The 25,013-nt window shown below is 48.2% G+C and overlaps 1 protein-coding gene across 1 annotated transcript in view; it reads right to left on the bottom strand.

The window, feature by feature from the left end:
* LOC103184855 (transcription factor 4) overlaps window positions 1-25,013 on the bottom strand; it is a gene marked incomplete at its 5' end in the record, with an annotated part of 199,320 nt that overhangs the window by 68,767 nt on the left and 105,540 nt on the right. The window contains 2 exon segments of the mRNA XM_042335995.1: window positions 1,468-1,506; window positions 10,697-10,755. Of these exon segments, the coding sequence (XP_042191929.1) occupies window positions 1,468-1,506; window positions 10,697-10,755 (98 nt within the window).

Raw genomic sequence — 25,013 nt, 5'->3', positions numbered from 1 at the left:
CAAACAGCCATGAAGTGAGGGACCAATTTTATTTGGGGGATTGTTGGCCAGGACACCGGGAGAGAGAAACTCCCTTCTCTTTTCGAATAGCGCTACACGATTTTTTACATCCACCTGAACAGGCATCGGGATCTCAGTATAACATCTCTTCCGAAAGGATGGTACCTCCCACACTTCAACGCCTCCTCCAACACTGCACTGGAGTGTCAGCCTAGACTGTGAGCTCAAAGACCCGACGAACCCACAACCTTCTGACTCAGAGGCGAGAACGCTATCGACTGAGCCAGGGGAGACTCTGCCTCGGGAACAATGTACCTACGTGGCTGACTGAGCACCCAACGCTGACAATACTGACCCACGGGGAGTTCCTTACTGTGTGCCAAGCTCCCCACATTATACACTGCTCAAGGGCATGGCTCCCAGGTACCCTCACTGTCCTGGTCTCTGGCTGCTGCAATGAATGTTTCGCCCACAAAATACACAGTCACTCCACTTTCCAGTATATCCTGTGAAAGGCTTTGAGACGTGTCGACAACGTGACATCAAACGCAAGGATTGTTATTATTATGTTGTTACACATTAAATCATTCTGTAGAGGAAGTTTCTAAATGGTTTTCAGTGATGTGTCAGTCAGACCAATGACACTGACACGTTACATATGAACCGATGTTAATTTTCTGAGTATGTTTGAACTTCCTAAAATACTGTAGCTATTGTTTGCAGGAGATTGATTGATATTTTGTTCACCAGGTATCTTGTCAAACCTTTTCTGAATGGTCTTATTAACAGTCCCAGTTCCGCCGATAATCAGAAAACTATACTTATTTTTTGCTGCTACTTGCGTCCGCATTCAATTTGCAGATCAAGATATTTCCTGATGTTCTCTCTTTCCTTATTTCTTACGTTCTAATTACTTGGGATAGCCACCTCTTACGATAATATCTGGTTTATTATTATTATGGGTAAATGATTTTGTAAAACAAAAATTGGGTCAGCCGGGTGTCTTGACACACGCGGAAACCCATCACCGTTGCTTAAGAGTCTCCAAACCAAAGCTGAGAATTCCATGCGTCCCACGTACACATGGAAATCCCAGAGATAGATGGTTGGAATTGACTCTCTCTCCCTGGAGGGACACATCCTGCTTACCTAATTCTGGAAAGTATTAGGCGCAGGTTGGCAAGAGCCAAGGCTTGAGGGAGGCGCACACACACACACACACACACAGACACATTGGGGGAAGGAGATACACACACATTGGGAGTCACACACTGGGGAAGACACACACAACAGACATATTGGGGGAAGGAGATACACACACACATTGGGAGTCACATACTGGGGAAGACACACACAGAGACGCATGTGAAACACGAGGATGAAGGGAAGAGTGAGGACTATGGTGGAGGAGGGTGGGGGGTGGTGGTGTAAGAGACAAGGCACGAGGGCTGTCAGTGCTACACTTACCTTCCCTCGAGCCTCTCTTCTCATCATGGTAAAATGGAGCTGCAAAACAACAATAATAATTCAATGAAATAAAAGCGAAAATAAAAAAGTTATTCTTATGGTTTATTTTTCAGCCCTTTTCCCATTCAAAACGCAGGTATTCCTGCCCAGACTGCTTATACCTGACGGGTGACCACATTTAGCCTCAGTACAACTCCCACCCCACATGCGCGCACACACACACACACAAGTACATTCAGCCTCATACACATACATATCCCCCGCATTTCCCATTCACTCACATGTATCCCCCCTTCGAAACACACACACACACACTATTCCCCATACACCCATACACTTGTGAATCCACCTGCCCCGCCACACACAAATGCATTCTGTCTGCGTTTGGTATAGCATCTTTTACGTCAGAAGGAACTCGTAAAGTGCTTCACGGGATATGCTGCAAACTGCAGTGACTGTGTCCCCCACAAACAGCCATGAAGTGAGTGATCAGTTTTATTTGGGTAACTGTTGGCCAGGATACTGGGAGAGAGACGCTCCCTTCTCTTTTCGAATAACCATGGGATCTTTGAAAGGCAGATGGGACCTCAGTTTAACATCACCTCCAAAGGACTCCGTCAATGCAGCACACCCCCAGCGCTGCATTGGAGTATCAACCTGGATTAGTGAGTTCAAAGTTCCCGACGTGGGGCTTGAGTCTGACTCAGAGACGAGAACACTACCACTGACGCACTGACATTCTTGTCCTCTCTCTATTACTTGCAGGAAGGAGCCATGGGAAGATGGGACTAGTTATGAGGCATCATTTCCTCCCCTTCTCTCCCTGCTCCTGTGCACCCCACTCTCCACCAAACCCCCACCGCCCCTCCAACACCCCCCCACCCCCGGCCAGACTGCCCCCATACCCCAAGAACAGCCAATCGGGCCAGACAGACGAAAACAACAATGGTAAAGGAGAGGAGGGGGGAGACGGAGGGCGGAGAGGAGAGGAGAGGAGGGGGTGAGGAGAGAAGGGGGTAGAGGGAGGGGAGGTGGAGTACGAAGAGGAGGAGTGGGCAGAGGAGGGGTGAGAGGAAGGAGGGGGAGAGGAGAGGAGAGGAGAGGAGGGAGGAGGGGGGAACAAGGTGGGATGTAAGAAGAGTAGGCAAAGAGAGGGGCAGAGGCGAGGAGTGGGGGAAGAGGAGAGAAAAAAAAAGGGAAGGTATTTCCTCGAGTGGACAGGGAATGAGAAAACTAGTGAATGGGGGTGGAAATAAAGAGGCTGTAAGGAAGGTTGGCAACAGCCCTGAATCCACGGTTTGTCTGAGGTACATTGCCAGCTCTTTCTACAGCCAGGAGCTTCCCTGTTGGAGCATTTACACTAATTTACCTTCACTTAAGAAAGATAAATCTTGTTCCACTTCCAATGCACTAGTCTGTCTGGCAGCTGTGCCCGAAATACTCTCTCTCTCTCTCTCCCCGCGACCGCCAGCAAAAACGTGCCCGTGTGAAGCAAACAATTATTCCTCACACCCCTCCCTTACATACATCCCAACCCTCGTCTCCCACATATCACCCGCACACCCCCAACCCCACTCCCTCCCCTTCTCCCCCCAACCAAACCAACTCCGCAAAGACCCTCCGGGAACATTCCCAGTAAAACAACAGCTAGATTATGGTGTTCCTGCGTGGGTACCACCCCCACTTTATTCCATGCATCCCACTTACACCGCTGGGATTTCCATGTGTAGGTGGGGATGACCCCCCCCCCCCCACCCCCACTCCAAAAAAAGTCACCCCACTTTAGAAAAGACATTAAGGCGATAGAGTGAGTGCTGGGGAGGTTTACCGGGATGATTTTGTTTCGCTGGTACAAAGAAGATTGATGTGTGACCTGATCGAGACTTTTAAAATGATGAGGGCCTTTGGTAGAGTCAATAAGGTGCAATTATTTTCACTGGTTGGTGAGTCAATTTAATAAATAATCCTTGCATTTGATATAGCGCCTTATCACATCGTTGAGACATCTCAAAGCGCTTCACAGGATATACTGTAAAGTGAATTGACTGTACATACAGGCAACGTAATTATCACTGGTTACTGCAATTCCATAGAGCAAATTTCTTAACGTGTTTGCGAAAACACATCACCACCCACCCACCCACTTCCACACCGCTAACTGCCAGAGGAAATAATTCACACCAATAAATTGATTACTAAACTCACTTGTTTCAGTTGTGCTCTCAATGTTTCGGATTCCACGAGGGAACAGGAAAGGATGGAACTTTGATTTTTCTTTACCGCCAAAACCCTCCAACTTATAATAATAGCGCTTGCATTTGAAAGAATGCTCCCTTAACAAGTTGGGAGGGACGTCTCAAACCCCTTCACAGGATTCACTGTAAAAGTGCAGTGAATTTTTGCAGTGAAACTCGGCGGCCAATTTGCACACAGCAACATCCCATTTTAATTTGGGGAGGTTGTCGGCCAGGACAGAGCGAGAGAGAGAGAGAGAGAGCGAGAGAGAAAAACTCTTCTCTTTTCGATGAGCAACATGGGATCTTTAATGTCCGTCCCAACAGGCAGATTGGACCTCGGATTAAAGTCTCAACTAAAATGGTGGCGGCACTGACAATATAGCCTGCGCCTTTTGAATGTGTCGGCTGACAATTCTGTGCGATATATAACAACCAAAAATGTGTATATTTCATTTGATACAGCGCCTTATCATGTCGTTGAGATGTCTCAAAGCGCTTCACGGGACATACTGTAAAGTAGATTCAGTTTATTTTGTGGCCGAAAAACGCGGCAGCCAGTTGCGCACAGCAGCGTCCCGCAAACAGTCGTGGATTGAAGTGGCCAATTTATTATTGTTTTTTTTTTCTTGAGGGATTTTTATCAGGCGTGGAGTAAGGAAACTTGCCCGGGGTTTCGCCCTGCCGGGGAATCGAACCCGGGTCCTCTCGCCTGTGATGTGAGAGCTCTAACCTCTACGCTACGGCTCTCTTAGACTACGCCAATCTTAAACTTTAAGGTAAAACAGATGTACAGAATAGGACTGCGTGTGCCACCCACTCCTTCTGGCACCACACTGGAACGCTAGTCAGCCTGGACTATGAACTCAAAAAGCGTGAAGGTGGCGGAGGTGGTGGGGTGGGGGGGTGGTGGGGGGTTTGGGGGGAGGGGGATTATTACCCACCACTTTCTGAGCTGGAGGTCATTGAGCCACTAACTGTGCCAAAGATTGGTTGTGCACAGATCGACGCCCACTGTTTTCCCATCATTGTAGCTCGCCTGACCTCTGCCCGCCCCACACCACCCCCCAGTGAGAGTGAAGACACCAGGTGTGGGCCAGGTGCTCCCTCTCACCCCCACCCATCACCCCCCCCCCCCCACCGCCCGCCTGCCCACTCCTTTTGGCAGGGAAGCAGGCGAGGCTGAGGTGGTGGTGGGATTGGGAGGGTCAAACAATTCCGGACACCTCAAATTAACGTCTCAGCCACTGCAGGGCACGGTGCAGGGAAAGAGACCTTCGCTCTCGGAAAATATATATATATAATCATAATAATCCTTGCATTTGATATAGTGCCTTGTCACGTCATTGAGACATCTCAAAGCGCAGCACAGAATACACTATAAAGTATGTATGTGTGTACTGTAAAGTGTGACTGTATTTTCCGGTTACGATTTATATTATTGAGTCCCGTAGAGCAGTGGTTAGAGAGCTCGCCTCGCAAGCGAGAGGAGCCGGGATCAATTCTCAGGCAGGATAAAACCTTAGGCAGTTTCCTTACTCCGCACGTCTCTGTTTATCGAGCAGTAAGTAGGTAAGTTAGTTGTTGGTCGATTGGCAGATCGCTTGCCGGGGATAATAATCCCTCCAAAAAAATTGGTCGCTCAGTCCACGACTGTTTGTAGGACGCTGCTGTGCGCAATTGGCTACCGTGTTTCACCCACAAAATATACAGTCAATTCACTTTACAGTATATTCTGTGAAGCTCTTTGAGACGTCTCGACAAAGCGATAAGGCGTTACATCAAATGCAAGGAAGGATGATTATTATTATCATATATACGAAAAGTTGTAAAGTAATTTTCGGAAAAGGAAGCACAAACGCAAGACGTTAAAACCACTGCCATAAACACCCCCAATCACTGAAAACCAAACACGCAAAACCTCAGAGTGAGCGAGCGGATACAGTAAACGTATAGAAAAAAGAACCTCATCAGCTTTTATATCACTTCTGAAAACCCTCACACTCTGTCACTCCCTCTCTGTGTCTCTCTCTCTCTCCCACTCTGTCTCTCTCTCTCTCTCTCCCTCTCTGTCTGTCTCTCTCTCCCTCTCCGTCTGTCTCTCTCTCTCTCACTCCCTCTCTGTGTCTCTCTCTCTCCCACTCTGTCTCTTTCTCTCTCCCTCTCTGTCTGCCTCTCTCTCCCTCTCCGTCTGTCTCTCTCTCACTCCCTCTCTTCTGTCTGTCTGTCTCTCTTCCTCTCTCTCTCTCTCCCCCCCTCTCTGTCGCTCTCTCTCTCTCTCGTCCTCTCTCTCCCCCCTTCTCTCCCTCTCGCTCACTCTCCGAAAACGCTACAAAAAAAACTGCCTGCAGTTTGGAGCCTGGCCGGCACAAGGCAAGAGGGACTTGTTACTACATCCTCCTCTGTCACCCGTTGGCTGGACACCAGCCTGTTGGGAGCCCAGCACCTGCAGCACACAGGATACAGGCAGCAATCTGCTCCCCAAACCCAGCCACCCTTTGCCTTGACCTCGAGTAGCAGGATACGCGAGGAACAAACTGCTTCAGGAACTCAAGAGGTTCTTTACTTGGCGGACCGTGGGTGGGGGTGGAGGGGAAGTCAGGTCAGAGAGAGGAGCATAGGAAGAGGAGTGGATCACTCGAGCCTGTTCCACTGCTCTATTTGATCGTACCTCAACTCCAATTGCCCACCTTTGCCCCGTATCCCTTGATACCCTGACCAAACAAATGTTTGCCCACCTCAGGCTTGAAGGTGTGGATGGATCTCAGCATCCACAGCCTTTTGGGGGAGAGAGAGTTCCAGATCTTCACTACCCTTTGGGTGAATAACTTCCTCCTGATTTCACTCCTAAATGGCCAAGCTCTAATTTTTATAGCGCCCCCTCCCCTCCCCACCACACCTTGTTCTGGATTCTCCCCACCGGAGGAAATAGTTTCTCTGTAGCCTCCCTCCCCTCTCAAATCCCTTTACCATTTTAAGCGCTGGCTTCAATTAAATCATCCCTCAACCTTCCAAACCCAAGGGAATACAGTCCACGTTTATGCAACCTGTAAACTAGGTGGGCTGGGGGAGTGGGGGTGCGGGGGTGGGGTGGGGTGGGGAGAGAGGAGGGAGTGGTGAGGACGGGGAGTGGGGGGGCAGCTCAGGACGTAGGGTCACCAACCCAACCTCTCGGTCGCCTGGCGTTCCCAAGTCTTTCCCCGTCCCGCTGTGAGCCACTCTGAGCTGAGGGTCGAGTTTCAGCTCTGCGCTGCCCGTCATGCAGTGCGGACAGACTGTGGAGAGAAGAGTTCCCGGACAAAAGAGGGGACAGTCGCCAAGGAATTTTGCTGCAGTGATAATCCTTGTATTCAATACAGAGTCTCACTGCGGCATCAAGATGTCTCGAAGCGCTTTGCAGCATTTGCTGTGAAGTGTAGTGACCGCGCCCACATCTTACCACTGTGGCCTTCTAAAACCTTCAGCAAACCGCCCGCTCCCTCCCCTTCCCCGCAGCAGGCACCGGCCCCCTTCATGTCCCCCCACCCAGCCTGCCCCAGCAAGGGAGAGAGAAAGAGAGAGAGTGTGAGCGAGACACACAGAGGGAGAGAGAGTGTGAGCGAGAGACAGAGAGAAGAGTGAGAGTGAGTGGGATTGAGAGAGTGAGTGTGAGCGAGAGAATGAGTGTCAGAGAGTGAGTGTGAGCGAGAGAGCGAGTGTCAGACAGAGTGAGTGGGAGTGAGACAGCGTGAGCACGAGAGAGTGTGAGCGCGAGACAGAGAGTGAGTGTCAGAGTGAATGGGAGTGAGACAGCGTGAGCGAGAGAGAGAGTGTGAGCGCGAGACAGAGTGAGTTTCAGAGACAGAGTGAGTATGAGCGAGAGAGAGAGTGTGTGAGCGAGAGAGAATGTGAGCGAGAGACAGAGAATGAGTGTCAGAGATAGAGTGAGTGCGAGCAAGAGGGTGTGAGCGAGAGAAAGAGTGAGTGTCAGAGACAGAGTGAGTATGAGTGAGAGATAGAGTGTGAGCGAGAGAGAGTATGAGCGAGAGACAGAAAGTGTCAGACAGAGTGAGTGGGAGTGAGACAGCGTGAGCACGAGAGAGTGTGAGCGCGAGACAGAGACAGAGAGTGAGTGTCAGAGACAGAGTGAGTATGAGTGAGAGATAGAGTGTGAGCGAGAGAGAGAGTCTGAGCGAGAGACAGAGCGTGAGTGTCAGAGATAGAGTGAGTGCGAGCAAGAGGGTGTGAGCGAGAGAAAGAGTGAGTGTCAGAGACAGAGTGAGTATGAGTGAGAGATAGAGTGTGAGCGAGAGAGAGAGAGTCTGAGCGAGAGACAGGGCATGAGTGTCAGAGATAGAGTGAGTGCGAGCAAGAGGGTGTGAGCGAGAGAAAGAGTGAGTGTCAGAGACAGAGTGAGTATGAGTGAGAGATAGAGTGTGAGCGAGAGAGAGTATGAGCGAGAGACAGAGAGTGTCAGACAGAGTGAGTGGGAGTGAGACAGCGTGTGAGCGAGAGCGCGGAGCGAGAGGCTGAATTTCAGAGACAGAATGAGCGTGAAGAAGAGAGAGAGCAGAGGGAGTGGGAGCCTGCACTCAGAGGTGAGAGTGCCTCTGACCAGCCCAGGCTGACACCTGAAGGTGCTTCATATCACGTTCAGAAACGCTGTGGATTCCGCAACTCAGCCTCACAGTAAACAACATGACAGGGGACGGCCAGAGCTGGAGCGCAGAAATTACCAAAAACTCGAACAGGAAACCTGGCTTCCGGTCTTGCTCTGAGACTTCAGCCTGATTTATTTTCATTTCAGCAAAAAAAAATATTATCCAGCATCTGGTCACTGCACAAATCCATCCTTGCCTTGTTTTTTTTATTGCTAGTTTTCTTTTATTGTTTTCACAGATGTATCTTGTTAAAATGCCAGGTTTTCTCTCTCTTTTACTCTCTCTCTCTCTTTTTTTTCTCCTCTCTCTCTCTCTCTCTCTCTCTGTCTCTCTTCTTCTCTCTCCTCTCGCTCAATGAAAGCAACCTGCTTCAAACCTGTTCCGTAAGTAAAGTAAATTTGCTCTGTTAAAAATAAATAACTTTCAGCCAATCTCCCAGTGGTCTCAGTGACTTAGACCTTCTGAGATGCTGTAGGGCTATATAATATTCGCCATGTCAGGAGGAACGTCCCAAAGCACTTCACAGGATACTATAATAATGCTCATCTTTGCATTTGATATAAGAACATAAGAATTAGGAGCAGGAGTAGGCCATTCGATAAGATCAGGGCTGATCTTCTGACCTAACTCTAATTACCTGCCTCTCCCCACATCCCCTAATCCCTCCATTTTTTAATGGCCCCCCATCACGTCGTTGAGACGTCTCAAAGTGCTTCACAGAATATATTCTAAAGTAAACTGACTGTGCATTTGTGGGCGAAACGCGGCAGCCAATTGCGCACAGCAGCGTCCCACAAACACTTGTGGATTGAAGTGACCAAATTTAACGTCCGCATGAACACACAGGGCTTTTAGCCGACAAAATACAGAGTAACTACTCTTCGCCATAACCCCCACCCCACCCTCCCAAAGCGCTTTGAGAGCTTTCGATGAGGTGATAAGACTCTGCATCAAATGTTGATGTAAATGATTGTCATCATTGGTTTTTTTTCTTACATTTGATTCCTCAACAAAAAAAAAAGCTTTACTTTATCAATTATTCCCTGAAGTGGAATCAAGTGCACAAAGCATATCACCTCAGGAAACCTTTTCCCTCTCATCTGAATTTCCCAAAACATTGTGGCTAATTTATCGCACGCCTGAAAGTGTTTTTCGAAGCAGATTCCATAACACCTGTTTCAGCAACAACTTGCATTCGTACTGCGCCTTTCACGTGGAGTAGTAGCATCTCGGAGCAATTAACGATGGCGTAGTTTAATAATAATAATAATAATCCTTGCATTTGATATAGCGCTTTTCACGCTTTACAGAATATACTGTAAAGTGAATTGACCATATATTTGTGGGCGAAACGCGGCAGCCAATTACGCACAGCAGCGTTCCACGAACAGCCGTGGAGCGAGTGAGTGACCAATGTTATTTGGGGGGATTGTTGGCCAGGACACAGCGAGAGAGAAACCCCCTTCTCTTTTCGAATAGTGCCAACAACAACACCAACAGCATCAACGTACGTTTATACAGCGCCCTTCACACAGAGTAGCATCTCGCAATGCCATAGGATCTTTATTTTATTTTACCGGAATAAGTAAATAATTGTTTTAGTGTTATTTTTACTGTCGTGGCAGAGTCCACCTGAACAGGCAGACAAGACCTCAGTTTAACTTCTCATCTTGAAGGACGCCACCTCTGACAACTGAACTCCTCCTCTTTCTACATATCAGCCCTGACTTGTGCGAGGTTCAAAGCTCCCGACCCGAGGGTTGAATTTACAGCCTTCCGACTCGCGAGGCGAGAGGGTTAAAGAGCCCGAGCCAGGCTGACACCCACAATGTAAATTACGTGAACCTTCCTGGTAACGGGGAGATCAGTCAAAGAACGCGACTGACGTAGCCGAGGTTAAAATCCGCCCTCCAAAGGCTGACAAGCGAGACTCCATCTCTCTAATCTTCAAATGCAAATCACTCACCATATCGCACAGCCCTCAGATTAGATAGCATTAAAATATTCTGCTGTTTGAAGCGCGATCCCATGAGGAATGCTGTGTTAACACCGTCACCTTCAGTTAAGGTCAAAAGTAACGTACATCAATCATTCGGTGACGCGGGGGAGGGAGGAGGGGGCAAACATTTATTTGCTAAAAGTTTTCACTCTGTCTGACTGTGTGTTTCCGTCCGTGTGTTTCTGTCTGTGTGCGTGTGTTTGTGTGTGTGTGTGTGTGTCTGTCTGTCTGTGCGTGTGTCTGTCTGTGTGTGAGTCTATGTCTATGCATGTGTGTGTGTCTGTGTGTGTGTGTGTGTGTGTGGTGTGCACGTGTGTGTGTAATTGATTTGAAGAAGTGGAATGAAATATACTGACCTGACAGCCCTGGAAGTTTGTTTCCCTCCCATAAGAGAATGAGCCTCTCTCCAATTTACCTGCAACACAAGAAAAACACATGCATGAATGGCCGTGTCAATAACAACAACATCATCTGGTATTTATACAGTACCCTTCATGTGGTGTAGCATCTCGGAGCAGCTTAACAGTCGTTCGATTTGATGCTGAACCGGAACGAGGGTGGAGAGGAGGTGATCGAAGGCCCGGGCGAAGAGGAAAAGTCTTCAGGTGTGATTTGGTGATGGGCCGAGCAAGGGGGAGTGAGACAAGGAGATCGAGAGATTCGGGGCATAGTGGTTGAAAGCACGGCTACCAATTGTAGAGAGGAGGGGACGAGGGACGTTCAGAAGACCCGTGAGGCTGAGTGAAGATAGAGGAATGGAGAACGAGCATCACGTGAAAAGACGATGGGTGTCAAGTCTGTCTGTCGAGTCTGGCTCAGTCAGCAACACTCTCGCTTCTGAGTCAGTAGGTTGAGGGTTCAAGCCCCACGTCGGGAACTTTGAGATCACAGTCTACGCTAATGCTCCAGCACAATACTGGGGGGGGGGCACACTGCATTATCAGAAGCATCATCCTTCCGATACATCGATCAATACGCTAATATTTACTGATCCGGTCAGTCAGCAGCCACTCCCTCCCCCCCCCCCCCCCCCCCGAGCTATGGCCATGAGTATGGGATTTCCGCCCACAAAATACACAGTCACTACACTTTACAGTATGTGCTGTGAAGCGCTTTGAGACGTCACAAAGACTTAATAAGGCGCTACATCAAATGCAGGGATTATTATATTATTTATTGTCATCTGTCCAATGGACAGTGCGGTAGTAATAATAGTACTTGATCCTTGCACTTGATGTAGCACTTTATCATCAAACCACTCATGTTTACTGTTCTCAAAGCACTTGACAGGATTCACACCCACAAAACACACAGTCAAAATACCCTTTACAGTAAAATCCTATGAAGCGCAATGAGACGTCCTCTCAAGGCGAAAGGCCCGGTATCAAATGTAAGGATTATTATTATTACTGCAAAGAATAGTGACTGTGCATTTGTAGCCGAAGGCAGCAGCCAATTGCGCACAGCAATGTCCTGCAAGCAGAATGATCAATTTGATCAGGGGGATTGTTGGCCAGGATACAGGGAGAACCTCCCTTCTAACAGCCACCTGATCAGGCAACCGGGGCCTGGGTTTAATGCCTCATCCGAAGGATGGCACCTCTGACAATGCCAACACCCCCCCCAGCGCTGCATTGGAATGTCGGCTGAGACTATGTGATTCCAAGTCCTGACGTGGGGTTTGAACCCAAAACCTTCTGACTCAAAGGCGAGAGCGCTATCACTGAGCCAGACTGACACACCAGCGCTTTTCCCGTCGGGAAAGTGCTTCACAGGATACAGCGTGAAGTGCAGTGACTGTGTGTTTTGTGGGTGAACGTGGTGCCATTGGTGTAGAGGCTGGTGACCTCGTGTGTCAGGAGCTATGGAGTCGGGGTGTCGGCGAGGGAGCCTCTCTTCTCCTTTGCGGGCGGAGGAGATGAAAGGAAACCAGCTGCTCGGGGTTTAAATATTTAGCATGTGTGAAACCACTCAAAGTCCTGCCGAAAATGTAACTCAACTCAAGGGGGCTGTGCAGAGTTTTACCAAACACAAAACATTAAGCTCTTTGCAGCCCATAAGTGTTTAACTTTCTTCTACTGCTGGATGCAATCACTAAAATGGGAGCAATAAATAGGTTTTCCATTACCTCCCTCCCTTCCGCAACTCTCCCCCCTCCCAACTCGGCTCCCTGTTCCCCCCGCCCTCCACCCCTCAATAAAATTGGTCACCAGTTTCATGGCTGTTTATGGGATATTACTATGCAAAATTGTGCTGCCGGTTTTGCCCACAAATACACAGTCACTCCATTTCACAGTAAAGCGCTTTGAGACGTCCTTCCGATGTGATGAGGCTCTATATCAAATGTAAGGATTATTATTATTATTCCTCTTTCCCTACTTTGAGGAGACATTGTGTCTGCTTTACAATACCATAACAAATATTTAGACAGCACACATCCACCTTCCACAAAACAGCCATGAAGTGCACAACCGATTTGACCTGGAGGATTGTTTGGCCAGGATTACCGTAAAGAACAGTGACTGAGTATTTTGTGGGCGAATGCGGTAGCCAATTTGCGCACAGCAATGTCCTACAAACACAAGCGAAGTGATTGACCAATTTTATCTGAGGGATTGTTGGCTAGGACACCGGAAGAGAGAAACTCCGAATAGTGCCATGGGATTTTTAACATCAACCTGAACAGGCAGACAGGATCTTGGTTCAACATTTCATCCTCACACAGATGTTAGTGTGCTTGCCTCGCAAGTGAGAGGGCCTGGGCGTGATTATTCCACACGCTTCTGTTTACCTCGGTTGTTAGCCGATTGGTGGATCGCTTTCTGGGAGTAATAACCCTTTCAAAATAAGTAAATAAATAAATTTTAAAAAATTGGGTCACTTCGTCCACGACAGTTGACGCTTGCCAGTACATGCTTTGAAGCACTTTGAGACCTCTTGACAACGTGATAAGACGTTATAACAAAAGCAATTATTATTATTATTATTATATTATTATTAAGCCCGGTACCTCCGAATAGACAACGCTTGTCCAGAAATGCACTGGAGTGTGCACAACTCAGACACGGAGCCTAGACCCAGAGGGGATCAATCCAAATCCAAATCCCAATTGGCCATTCGCTCTCAACGCCCTATGATATCACTGGTCCACCAGTTCTAATCTGTTGAGTGACAGGAAATCAAATAGACGCCACAAAAATTGGGAAAAGGTTTTGAGAGGATAAGTCGTGCAAGATGATTCCCACTGCCTGGCAAATTGGTAACACAGGGAGCGGCTGACCTCCGGATTAGCACTCGGCGCTGATTTGATTTTCAGGAACAGGGATATTATGAACACGGATGCTTTGCCCACAAGTGGCTTCTGAGGCTGAGACCACAGCCACGCTTCTAAAGGAGATCACATAAATACACAGTTGATTCACTTCTGTGAAGGGTTTTGAGTCTCTCAATGATGTGATAATAATCATAATAATATTAATCCTTGCATTTGATCTAGCGCCTTATCACGTCTTCGATACGTCTCACAGAATGTACTGTAAAGTGAATTAATTAATTGTACATTTTGTGGGCAAAATGCGACCACCAATTGCGCACAGCAGTTTCCCACAAGCAGCCATGGAGTGAGTGACCAATTTTATCTGGGGGATTGTTGGCCAGGACACAGTGAGGGAAAGACTCCCTTTTCTTTTCGAATAGTGCTATGAGGTCATTAACACATGTATAATAATCCTTGCTTTTGATACAGCGTCTTAACATGTCTTCGAGTCTTCTCAAAGCGCTTCACAGAATATACTGTGTATTTTGTGAGTGAAACATCCATCTAAAAGTGCACCTATCTGCCTTTTAAACATCTCAATTGATTCTGCCGGTGTGCTCATATCTGGGCAGTGCATTCCACATCCTCACAACCCTTGAGTGAGGACAAGGCTCGAATTTTTAGACTCCATCCTCTCATTTCCGATCCGTCTGACGGACGCGAGGAATCGTTCCCCCTATCTAGCACGTCGATTCTCCTCATTATTTCGATACCGAGAGGTAGGTGTTGCTTCCTGTAAGAAAACTCGCTCCAGCCTCAAGTTACCTCTTTGTTTAACACGTATGGCTGGAGCCAATTTGGTTGGCTTTCAGCAGGATTCTTGGTTTTTAATCTCTGCAGACAGCAGGAGTCAAGAGTAGACAGTGTCAGATCGCAGGCATGACGAACATAGAGCCAGCCAACAAGCCAAGAGCAATCTACTGCTAAATACCACAATCGGCATCATAATAACCCTTGCTTAAGATGTAGCGCCTTACCACATCGCTGACACTTCTCAAAGCGCCTCACAGAGTATATTGTTAAGTCAATCGACTGTATACTTTGTGGTCGAAATGCGGCAGTCAATTGTGCACAGCAGTGTCCACAAACAGTCGTGGATTGAGTGACCTAATTATTATCCCCGGAAAGTGATCCACCAATCGACTACCAACCGGGTTCCCACTGACTGAGAGGCAAACAGAGGTGTGTGGAGTAAGGAAACTTGCCTAAGGTTTCGCCCTGCCCGGGAATCGAAACCGGGTCCTCTCGCTTGCCAGGCGAGCGCACTAACCACTATGCGACTGTATATCTTATTTGGATGTCTCAAAGAGCTTCACGGGATGTACTGGAAAGTGAAGTGACTGTGTTTTTGCCAAGCAGGCAGTTTGCATCCAGGGATGTCCAGCAAAATATCCATGAAGTGAATGGCCAATTTTATCTGAGGATTGTTGGCCAGGGCCCACCAGGAGAAACTCCCTTCTCTTTTCAATTCACGCATTTCATCTGGCCCACTCTCTGGGACTCCACCCTTTGACTTGTCCCTTTCCTCGCCTCCTTAAAGGTCCATCTCAAGACCATCCTCTTTTGGCCATCTGCCCCCCCGCGTACCCTCACCCCAGCTCATGTGTAAACCGTGGACTGTCCAGCTCCTTGAGCCGTCCTCCCGACACGAAAGGCACTAAATAAATCATCATAAATTTGTTGTTGTTGCCATGGGATATTTAACGTCCATCTGAATAGGGAGCTCAGCTTAACATCTCATTCATGACACGTCCGACAATGCAGAACATCCCCTCACTGCTCCAGCATTGCACTGGAATGTCATCCTAGACTGTAAGCTCAAGTCCCCCGTCGTGGGGCTTGAACTCACAACCTTCTGACTCAGAGGCGAGAGTGGTACCAGCTCAGTCAAGGGTGACGCAGTGAGGCAATGCTCTCCCGGGTGGATATGTGTCCATTTCACCAGAAAATCGGCTACATTTATGATAGCAATAATAATAATCCTTACAAATGTGCGCAATCACCCACAAAATATACAGTCAATTCACTTCACAGTATACTCTGTGAAGCGCTTTGAGACGTCTCAACGATGTGATAAGTAAGGTGTTCCATCAAAAGTTCGGGTTATTTTGGTGATCATTGTTGTATTTATCAGTGGGTTTCTCATGTCAGGAGGATGTCCAAAAGGGCTTTGTAGGATATACTGTAAAAGTGGACTGACTGTGTATTTTGTGGGGGATTGTGGTAACTAATTTGAACACAGCAATTGTCCCACAAACAGCCGTGGAATGAGTGACCAAATTTATTTGGGGGAATGTTGGCCAGGACACCGGGAGAGAGAGAGAAACTACCTTCTCTTTTAGAATAGCGCTGTGGGATCTTTAACATCCAATCTGAACAGGTTGACTGGACCTCGGTTTAACGAAGGATGGCACCTCTGACAATGCAACACCCACCCCCCCAGTTCTGTAATGGAGCATCAGCTTAGACTCTGTGATCCCATCTTCGTGTACCAGCCTACATCCCTCTTGAAATGCACAAAGGAGTCTGCATCTACCAGCTTACTTGGCAGGAAGGACAGAAGGAAAGAGAGAGAGAGAGAGAGAGAGAGGGAGAAAGCGAGGAAGGGAGGGAGAGAGTGAAGGAGAAAAGAGACTCTGAACAGAATAACTACCCGAGTCTCTAAACTGTGTTGGTGAGATGTGTAGACGTGAACAGCACAGATGATTCCATTCCCTCCATCTCCCTGTCACCCGCTCTACCGCCCTCTCCCCCTTCACCAACATAAGCTTCAGCAAGAGAATGATAAGCCCTCCAAGTGTGTGTGTGTGTGTCTGTGTGTGTGTGTGGGGGGGGGGGGGCTGTGGGGGGAGTGAGGGTGTGGTGTGTGTCGGGAAAAAAGTGGAAACCCGGAAGGGTTAAAGCAAAATTTACGCTTGCGAGAGTTTGTGTGGCGCGCGTGTGTGCGAGCGAGCGAGCAAGCGAGAAAGAATGAGAGAGAAAGAGAGGGCGAGAGAGCGAGAGAGAGAGAGAGGAGAGGAGCTGGGGGGGGGGGGGGTGGTGGTGGTGGGGGGTGGGGTGGGGGGGGGAAGGCGGGGGGAGGAAGGAAGGCAGAGAGACATGAATCATTCTTACTGATTCAAAGTGTTTCCATGACATCAATGGGCAACCTTCCAACACTCAGCCAAAGGCAAAAAAAAACAGCCAACGAGGTACCAAGCGAGTGGGTAACACACAGAACCTTTCACTGAATGCCCATTGAAACAAATATCTCTCCCCTCTCCCATCGCCAGCCCCCTCGCCCGCCCCACCCCACAGCCCGCTGCCAATTTGCTATTTCGGTGGAGTTGTGTGTTCTTCGCTCTTGTTTTGGGGCGAATCGAGAGTGAGTGGTGGTGGGGTGGGGGGGGATGGGGGGGGGGGGTCGATGAAACTCAGCCGTCTGTGTTCGGTGGTCTCGTCTGCAGTGTGAGTGCGGGTGCGGTTGGTGGGGGAGGGGAGTGGAGTAGGGGGGGGGTTAAAGATGAGGTTGGCATGTAGCTGGGAAGGGAGGGGAAAGGAAAGGGTGGGTGGGGGGGTGATGGTAAGGGTTGCCAGCGCTCTGCTTTATGCACTAACAAAACAAGCTCCTAACTCGCAGTCACTTACCCTGTGCCTCCATTTTATCCTGACTTAGATTCCTCTCCCCCTCCCCACTCCTTGTCTAAATTTACCTCCCCCCCACCCCCTTTACCCCACACATACACACACTTAAATTCATTGGCCACTCCTCCCGTTGCTATGCTATGGGACGGACGGTGCCTAGACAGGGCTGGCTGGCTGGCGTGGTTGGTTTGTGCGGCATCGCTCTCAGCTCCCCCCACCACCCCCCCACCCCCCCCGTGCCCCCCACTCCTGTACTCACTAATGCACTCTATTTTGCATTCAGCTTTTGAGACTTTTGTTTCGGGGGAAAGGCACGAGTGTGGGCTGCGCTGTGGCCATAACCCATCGTCACTCCTTATCAACACAAAGTCCAGCACTCTCGCCCTCCAACACGCACACACACATACACACACACGCGCATACAGATAGACACATAAACACAGATAGATAGTTACACACACGCATACAGATAGACACACACATACACATACAGATAGACAGACACACACACTCACAGACAGATACCCACACACACTCACAGACAGATACCCACACACACTCACACTCACAGATAGACAGACACACACTCACAGATAGACAGACAGACACACACACACACTCACAAATAGACACTCACACAGATAGACAGACACAGACACAGGCACACACCCTCACAGATAGACAAACATACTCACCCAGAGAGACAAGAAAGATACACAAAAATATGAACATACACACGCACACACGGTCAAAGACGCATACAGTCACAAAAAAGACATTACACACACACACACACACAATTGCACACACACAATCTCACACACAATCCCACAGAGTCCACGCTTGGAACAATTGGTACCCGGATCATTGAGATGGTGAACGGTAACGGGAGTAACAACGCTTTGGGACGTCCTCCCGACGTGAAAGGCTCTCTATAAATATAATTTTGCTGTTGTTGTTATTGTCACCAGCGGCACAACAATGGGGCGAGTGAGTGCTTAGGTGCGAGTGAGCCGGTAAATGTCTCCTGTGAGCACTGAGTGAATGCAGAGACAGTGGGGTATCCTGTAGTTTATTCCCACTGTCTCTTACACTGGGTACGCGTGTGGGGGGCGGGGGGGGTAAATTGGTGGGGGGGGGTGCTCTGACACTGGCGGAGCCCAACCCAGTGTGCTGCTTATTGCGGTTTACTTTCCAAAATCCCTCCCCCCACCACTCTGCCCTCTCCTGTCCGCAGTATAGTTTGGTTTAAAAGAGGCTGAAAGGGGTGCGTTTTTAGACGGGTTTTGGAAGTAGGGGTCGGATTTGGGGGTTGTGGGGGTGAGGGGGGGCTGTGGGGAAACGGCGATTGTAGTTTTCAAGCTCAGGACTTTGAACGCTATATAATCTGGGCTGCCATTCCAGGGCATTGCTGGGTAGGGGAGCACTGTATTTCCAGTGGTGCTTGAGTTTATACTCTGCAAGAGCCCCCACCCCTTCTAATCCCTTCTCCTTGACCCCTCTATTCGACAAGTTTTCTCTTAACTACTTTGATGCTATTTTGTTTTAAACCACAGCTTCCAAGCAACGAGTTACACGGTTCTATAATAATAATAATCTTCGCATCCGATATAGCATATTATTGCATCGTTGAGACGTCCCAAAGCACTTCAGGGATTACATTGTAAGGTACATTGACTGTGTATTTGTGGGTGAAATAGGGGTGTCCTACAAACAGTCGTGGATTAAGTCATCAATTTTTTTAAAGGAAATATTTGGAGGGATTAATACCCCAACCCCCCACCCAGAAAGTGATCCGCCAATTGACTAACAACCGGGTTCCTACTTACTGAGTGTGGAGTGAGGAAACTTGCCTACGGTTCACTTGCGAGGCGAGAGCACTAAACACTACGCTATGGAACTCTAACATAGAGGGAAAAATAGAGAGAATAGAGAGGGAGAGACAGATAGAGAGAGAGAGAGAGAGAGAGACAGAGCACGAAAGTGAGAAAAAGACAGAGATAGAAAGAGACACAAAGGGACAGAGAAAGTGACAGAGGGAAAGCGAGAGAGAGAGAGACAGACAAAGACAGAGTGACGCAGAGAGAGAAAGCGAGGGAGCGAGAAAGAGGGAGGGAAGCAACCAAGATATGCGTGCGCTTCGGAACGAGGCTCACTGCGATTGCCGTCTGCCGGATCTCAACGACCCCGCCTCAGTAACGCAATTTGTTTTTTTTCTGGTTACAAAAAAATAGGACAAATATTCTTTTTTAAAAACGCGTACATATGTGCGTCCGCGCGCGTGTGTGCGTGTGCCTCTGTGCGCGCGCGAGAGTATATATCGTGTGTATGTGTGTAACGCGTGTGTGCTTGTGTGTGTGCATGTATGAGGGCGAGCGTGCGTGCATGCGTGCGTGTGTGTGTGCTTGTGTATGTGTGCATGCGTGCGCGCGTGTGTGGTTCATTTTTTTTCCCCCTCCCTTCTCCCGTTTTATTTCTTTCTCCCCCCACCCCCCCCACATCCCGACAAAAAAGGGGTTAATAGCGCAACTGCACGTCGCAGCCAGTAAAGCACAGTGAACCGTTGTAAAAGAACTGCGGATATCTGACAACAGATTTCTAATAATGCGCAGTTGGCAGCCGAGTGGGCTGCAGACATTTGCTGGCACAGTGACAGCATTGGCGCTGCCAAGGCCCCATGGCAAGAAGCACTGAGAGCGAGAGAGAGAGAGAGAGAGAGAAAAAAAAGGGCGAGGGGGTAGCATTAATCGCTCAAATCCTTCGCAGCTTGCGGCAGGACTCTGTGTGCTTCATCACGCAGCTCGCGAGACGACATTTTACATTCAGAGAAAATCTCTCCCCGGCGCTGTTGTTTTTTTTTCCCCCTTCTCTCTCTCTCTCTCTCGCTCTCTCCCTCTTCGACGTGGCGATGGTGTCGGACGAAACCGAACGCAAATGAGATTAAAAAAAAAACCTCGCTGCGTTTGCAGGAACACCACCCCACGTCGCGGGCTGCCACGTTCTGTTTCGACGGACCAGCGACTGACCAACTCGCCAAATTACGGGAGCGATAATTAATAAGGACCCTCAGTAAAAGCACACACGGAGAGATTGATAGAGAGAGAGAGAGGTGGGGTGGGGGGATGAGCAATAGGCATAGAGAGAGACAGAGGGAGACAATGAGACAGAAGGGGAAAAAGAAATAGAGGAAGAGAGAGAGAGAGAGGAAAAGAGAGAGGTAGACACACGAAAAGAGGGAAACAGAAAGAGTGATTAAGAGAGGCAATGAGAAAAAGAGAAGCGAGGGGACAGAGACACAGATAGAGACGAGTACTAAGAGAGAAGACACACGCACAAAGAATGAGACAGAGAAAGCGAGCAGGAGAGAGAGAGAGAGAGAAAGAGGGAAAGAAAACAAATAATAACCTTGCATTTGATATAGCGCCTTATCACGCCATCGAGACGTCTCAAACCACTTCACGGGGTATACTGTAAAGTGAATTGATTGCATGTTTTGTGGGAAAAGTTTTGAAAGAATTTTTGAGTATTTTGAGGATATTTTGAAAGAAAGAAAGCGAGCGAGCGACAGGGACCACGACGACTTGTATTTATTTAGCGTCCTTCACGCTGTACGGCATCTCAGAGCGAAGGAAGGAAGGAAGGAAGGAAGCAAAAAAAGAGTGTCTTGTTGGTAAATATTGAAGTCCCCTACTTGATGCCACCTGCTATCAGTTCACTGATTCCCTGCAAAGTGTGCTCTCTGCCCCCAGAGACTGACGTGATGTGAGATCCCAGGATCACCCCAGTCAACCTGCTCCAAAGACACCCCATTCGCAGGTGAACGCGGTAGCCAGTTACTACACACAGCAACGCCCCACACAAAATAGCCCGACGAGTGCGTTACTGAAATTACCACTTGCTCTGAGATTCCCAACGGCTGAGAAGTTCTACCGTTCTGTGATCCGACTTCACAATAACAATAATCCTTTCCATTTGATACAGCGCCTTATCGCGCGCGTCATTGACACGCCTCAAAGCGCTTCGCGGGATATACTGTAAAGTGGAGTGACTGTGTGTTTTGTGGGGCGAAACTCGGCAGCCAATTGCGCACAGCAGCGACCCACAAACAGGCGTGGATTGAGTGGCCAAATTATTATTATTTTTTGAAGAATTATTACCCCTGGAAAGTGATCCACCAACTTGCTGTCAGGCGACCTTCCTTGTGCGAGTGGGGGTTGTAGGCACTCCCAATGCATCCCTCCCTGTAAAGCACTTTGAAACGTTTAACTGCAGACACCCCTACAACAACAACAACGATGACTTGCATTTACACAGTGCCCTTCATATCGTGGGGCAACCTTTCAAAGTGCTTTACAAGGACCTTGTTGGGCGGTTAGCAAGCGGGCGGGAGAGGTAGGAGAGATAGATGCGGTTGAAGAGGTAGAATAAAGCGCTTTGATGCGTTCTCCTGACGTGAAAGAAGTTAAATTAATGTAACTCGTATTGTATTTAAGGGCCACTATGCCTTAGACGTTCCTTAAAAAGGACAGATTTACATAACAACTAACCACCCACACCACTGCATAAGAATACTCAGGAGAATAATTATATGATTATTATATAATCATAATAATCCTTGCATTTGATACAGCGCCTTGTCAGGTCTTCGAGACGCCTCAAAGCGCTGCACAGAATATACTGCAAAGTGCATTGACTGTATGTATTGTGGGCGACACACGGTAGCCATTTTCGCACAGCAGCGTCCCACAAACAGCTGTGGATTGAGTGACCGCATTTTTTTTGGAAGGGATGATTACCCTCGGAAAAGCGATCTGCCAATCGACTAATAACCGGGTTCCTATTTACTGCTCGGTAAACAGAGGCGTGTGGAGTAAGGAAACTTGCCCAATGTTTCACCCTGTCCAGGAATCAAACTTGTGAGGCGAGGGCTCTAACCACTGAGCTACAGTACTCCATCAGATACACCGTACAACACACCCACACTGTGCAACACAAAACACAGACACACACATACACCATACAACACATGCGCACACAAACACACACACACAACACACATGCACACGAAATCCAACACACACAAACAGGTGCACACATTTAGCACTTTAGGATTAAATTGTAGTTTTTTTTATTATTGAAATTGCTCCTGTTATTATTCTTATTAAGAGCTGGAAGAAAAAATAGGGAGAGGATTTGGAACGTCTGGTATTTTAATCCAAAAATCTATTTCAGACGCAACATTAAAAATATTAAATGATATAGTGGGGGCAGCAAAGAGAGAGAAGCGATAGAAATTAGTGAAAATTGAAATGGAGATTGCATTCTCTGGCCTCGTCATTATTTCTATGCATCTTTACAATGCAAATTAAAGAGCAGCCAAACTTTTAACCTCAACTCTGAAAAAAATCCCAGCTGTGGTTTACTTAAAAAAAAACTCCAGCCTTCTCTGGTTGCTCCAAGATACGATAGCGTTGTTCTGCATTCTCCTATGACACTATAATAATATTAATAATAATATATAATAATTACGCTTGCAATTATACAGTGCCTCATCATGTCTTTGGGACGTCTCAAAGCGCTTCACAGAATATACTGTAAAGTGAATTGACTGCATATTTTGTGGGTGAAACGCGGCAGCCGATTGCGCACAGCAGCGTCCCACAAACAAAGCCGTGGATTGAGTGACCAAATTATTATTATTATTATTTTGTTTCTAAGCAATTATACCCCCGGAAAAGCGATCAGCCAATCGACTAACAACCGGCTTCCTACTTACTGCTAGGTAAACAGGGGCGTAAGGAAACTTGCCCAACATTTCGCCCTACCGGGAATCGAACCCAGGTCTCTCTCTTGCGAGGCGAGTGTTCTGGCCACTGAGCTACAGGACTCCACACTACGTTGTATGAGGGGTGTTAAATAAATGCAAGTCGTTGTTCTTTTTGTTATTGGTGCTCACCTCTAAATACAACACTTATTTCCTTGTTTAACGCAGTAACAAATGATAACAAGGTGCGTATATAGCGGAACGCTTAAAAAAACAGACTAATTATTAGGAGGCGAGTGGTTTAACCTGACCGTATAGATGTATAAATCTATATTTCTTTCAAACACAGATGAGATAGTTTTCTTTTAGGAAATAACATTGTGGGATACAGAACATAAGTACTTCGGGACACATGTGCCTGTGACGGCCAGGAAGGTGGAAGGCAAACTAGATTGACCTCGGCCTTTTATCTTCTGGCATTTCTTACGTTCTTATAAAGATAATAATCCTTGCGTTTGATACAGCGGCTTATCCCGTCATTGGGACGGCTCAAATCGCTTCACAGGATATAATGTATTATGGAACGTACTGTAAAGTGGTGTGAGGCGGCAGCTGATTTTCGCTGTCAATCCTCCTCGCTCGTTCCTCCCTTCCCTTCTGCCCTGACCGGAGGCAAAAATTCTTCACACTCGGGTCTTGTTAACCCTGGCAGCCGAAGCCTAATGGGATGGGGTGGTCCTAGCTCGACACGCAGTGGGAAGATTGATGGACGGTGCTCTCAATGGCAAGCTATGGGGTTTAGCTGGGTAGACCTCAGCAGTAGACCTCCCACCCTCCCAAAAGCAAGCTGTGGGGTCCATTCATTCTCTCCCCCCACCACCGCCCCCAACGCTCACTTTGTCTCTCGCCAACCTGCAGCTAATACTCTGGGATAGCAGGGGTGGGGAGGGGGGGAGAGAGAGAAACACAGAGAGAGAGAGAGAGAGAGAGAGAGAGAGAGAGAGAGCGCGAGTGCACATTCTAAACATGGGGAGATTTCCGTGTGCAGGTGGGATGCACATCTTAATCACGCGGGCGGATTTCTGCGTGTGTCAGGCACCCGGCAACCACTGGGGGATGGTTGGGGGGGTGGGGTATCGAGCTCACTACCACCAAAGTCAGGCTGACACCTGGACACAACAGTCACTTAACGGAAGATTCTTATGAACTCCGGCTCAACAATGGGCTCTCGAGATCAACTGCGAACACACACAGAGTCGCACTGTCACTAACGTCAACTTCATCATCAAGAGGCACAGCAGCGCATTCATTCCGCACCACACAGCGAAGGATAACCTAGTAACAACAACAACGTGCATTTATATAGCACCCTTCACACACACACACACACACAAACAACACCTCAGCATACACAACGGACACACAAACACACAGCGCACACCATACACTAGGTCTTCCGCCCTACCATCGGGGGCCGGGCTTTCAACCTCTCAGCCCCCACTCTTTGGAACTCCGTCCCACAATCCCACGATGACAACAACAACGTGCTTTTATATAATTTGTAGCTTCTCGGATAGCTTCCTTTCCGGCTGTGTTAATGATTAAGACCAAGTGAGCACATAAAACACCCAGTCACTACACTTCACAGTACCCTGGGAAGCGCTCTGAGACATCCTCCCGACCTGAAGGAACAACAACAACTTGCTTTTACGTGGGGCAGTGGTCTGGAGAGCGCTTAACAGTGGCTGAGCCTGGGGTGGGGTGGGGGAGGGAGATGAGGTGACGGGAAGCACGGTCGAAGAGGAAGGTCTTTGAGTGATAGCAAAAAGAACAAATCGTGCGGAGTTTGTCTCTGGAATGGGTAAAGCACATCTGGCACAGTAGCTCCTTGTGTGAGCAGCGTTGACCTGCCATTGCCCTCCTGGTCTCTTAAAGACTCCATTCATTTCGGGAGATGACTCACAAAAGT

The sequence above is a fragment of the Callorhinchus milii genome, unplaced genomic scaffold (genome assembly GCF_018977255.1).
Source record: "Callorhinchus milii isolate IMCB2004 unplaced genomic scaffold, IMCB_Cmil_1.0 Scaffold1, whole genome shotgun sequence".
Lineage (NCBI taxonomy): Eukaryota > Metazoa > Chordata > Chondrichthyes > Chimaeriformes > Callorhinchidae > Callorhinchus > Callorhinchus milii.
Note: the sequence above shows the minus strand (reverse complement) of the source record. Positions and strands in the feature narration are given on the sequence as shown.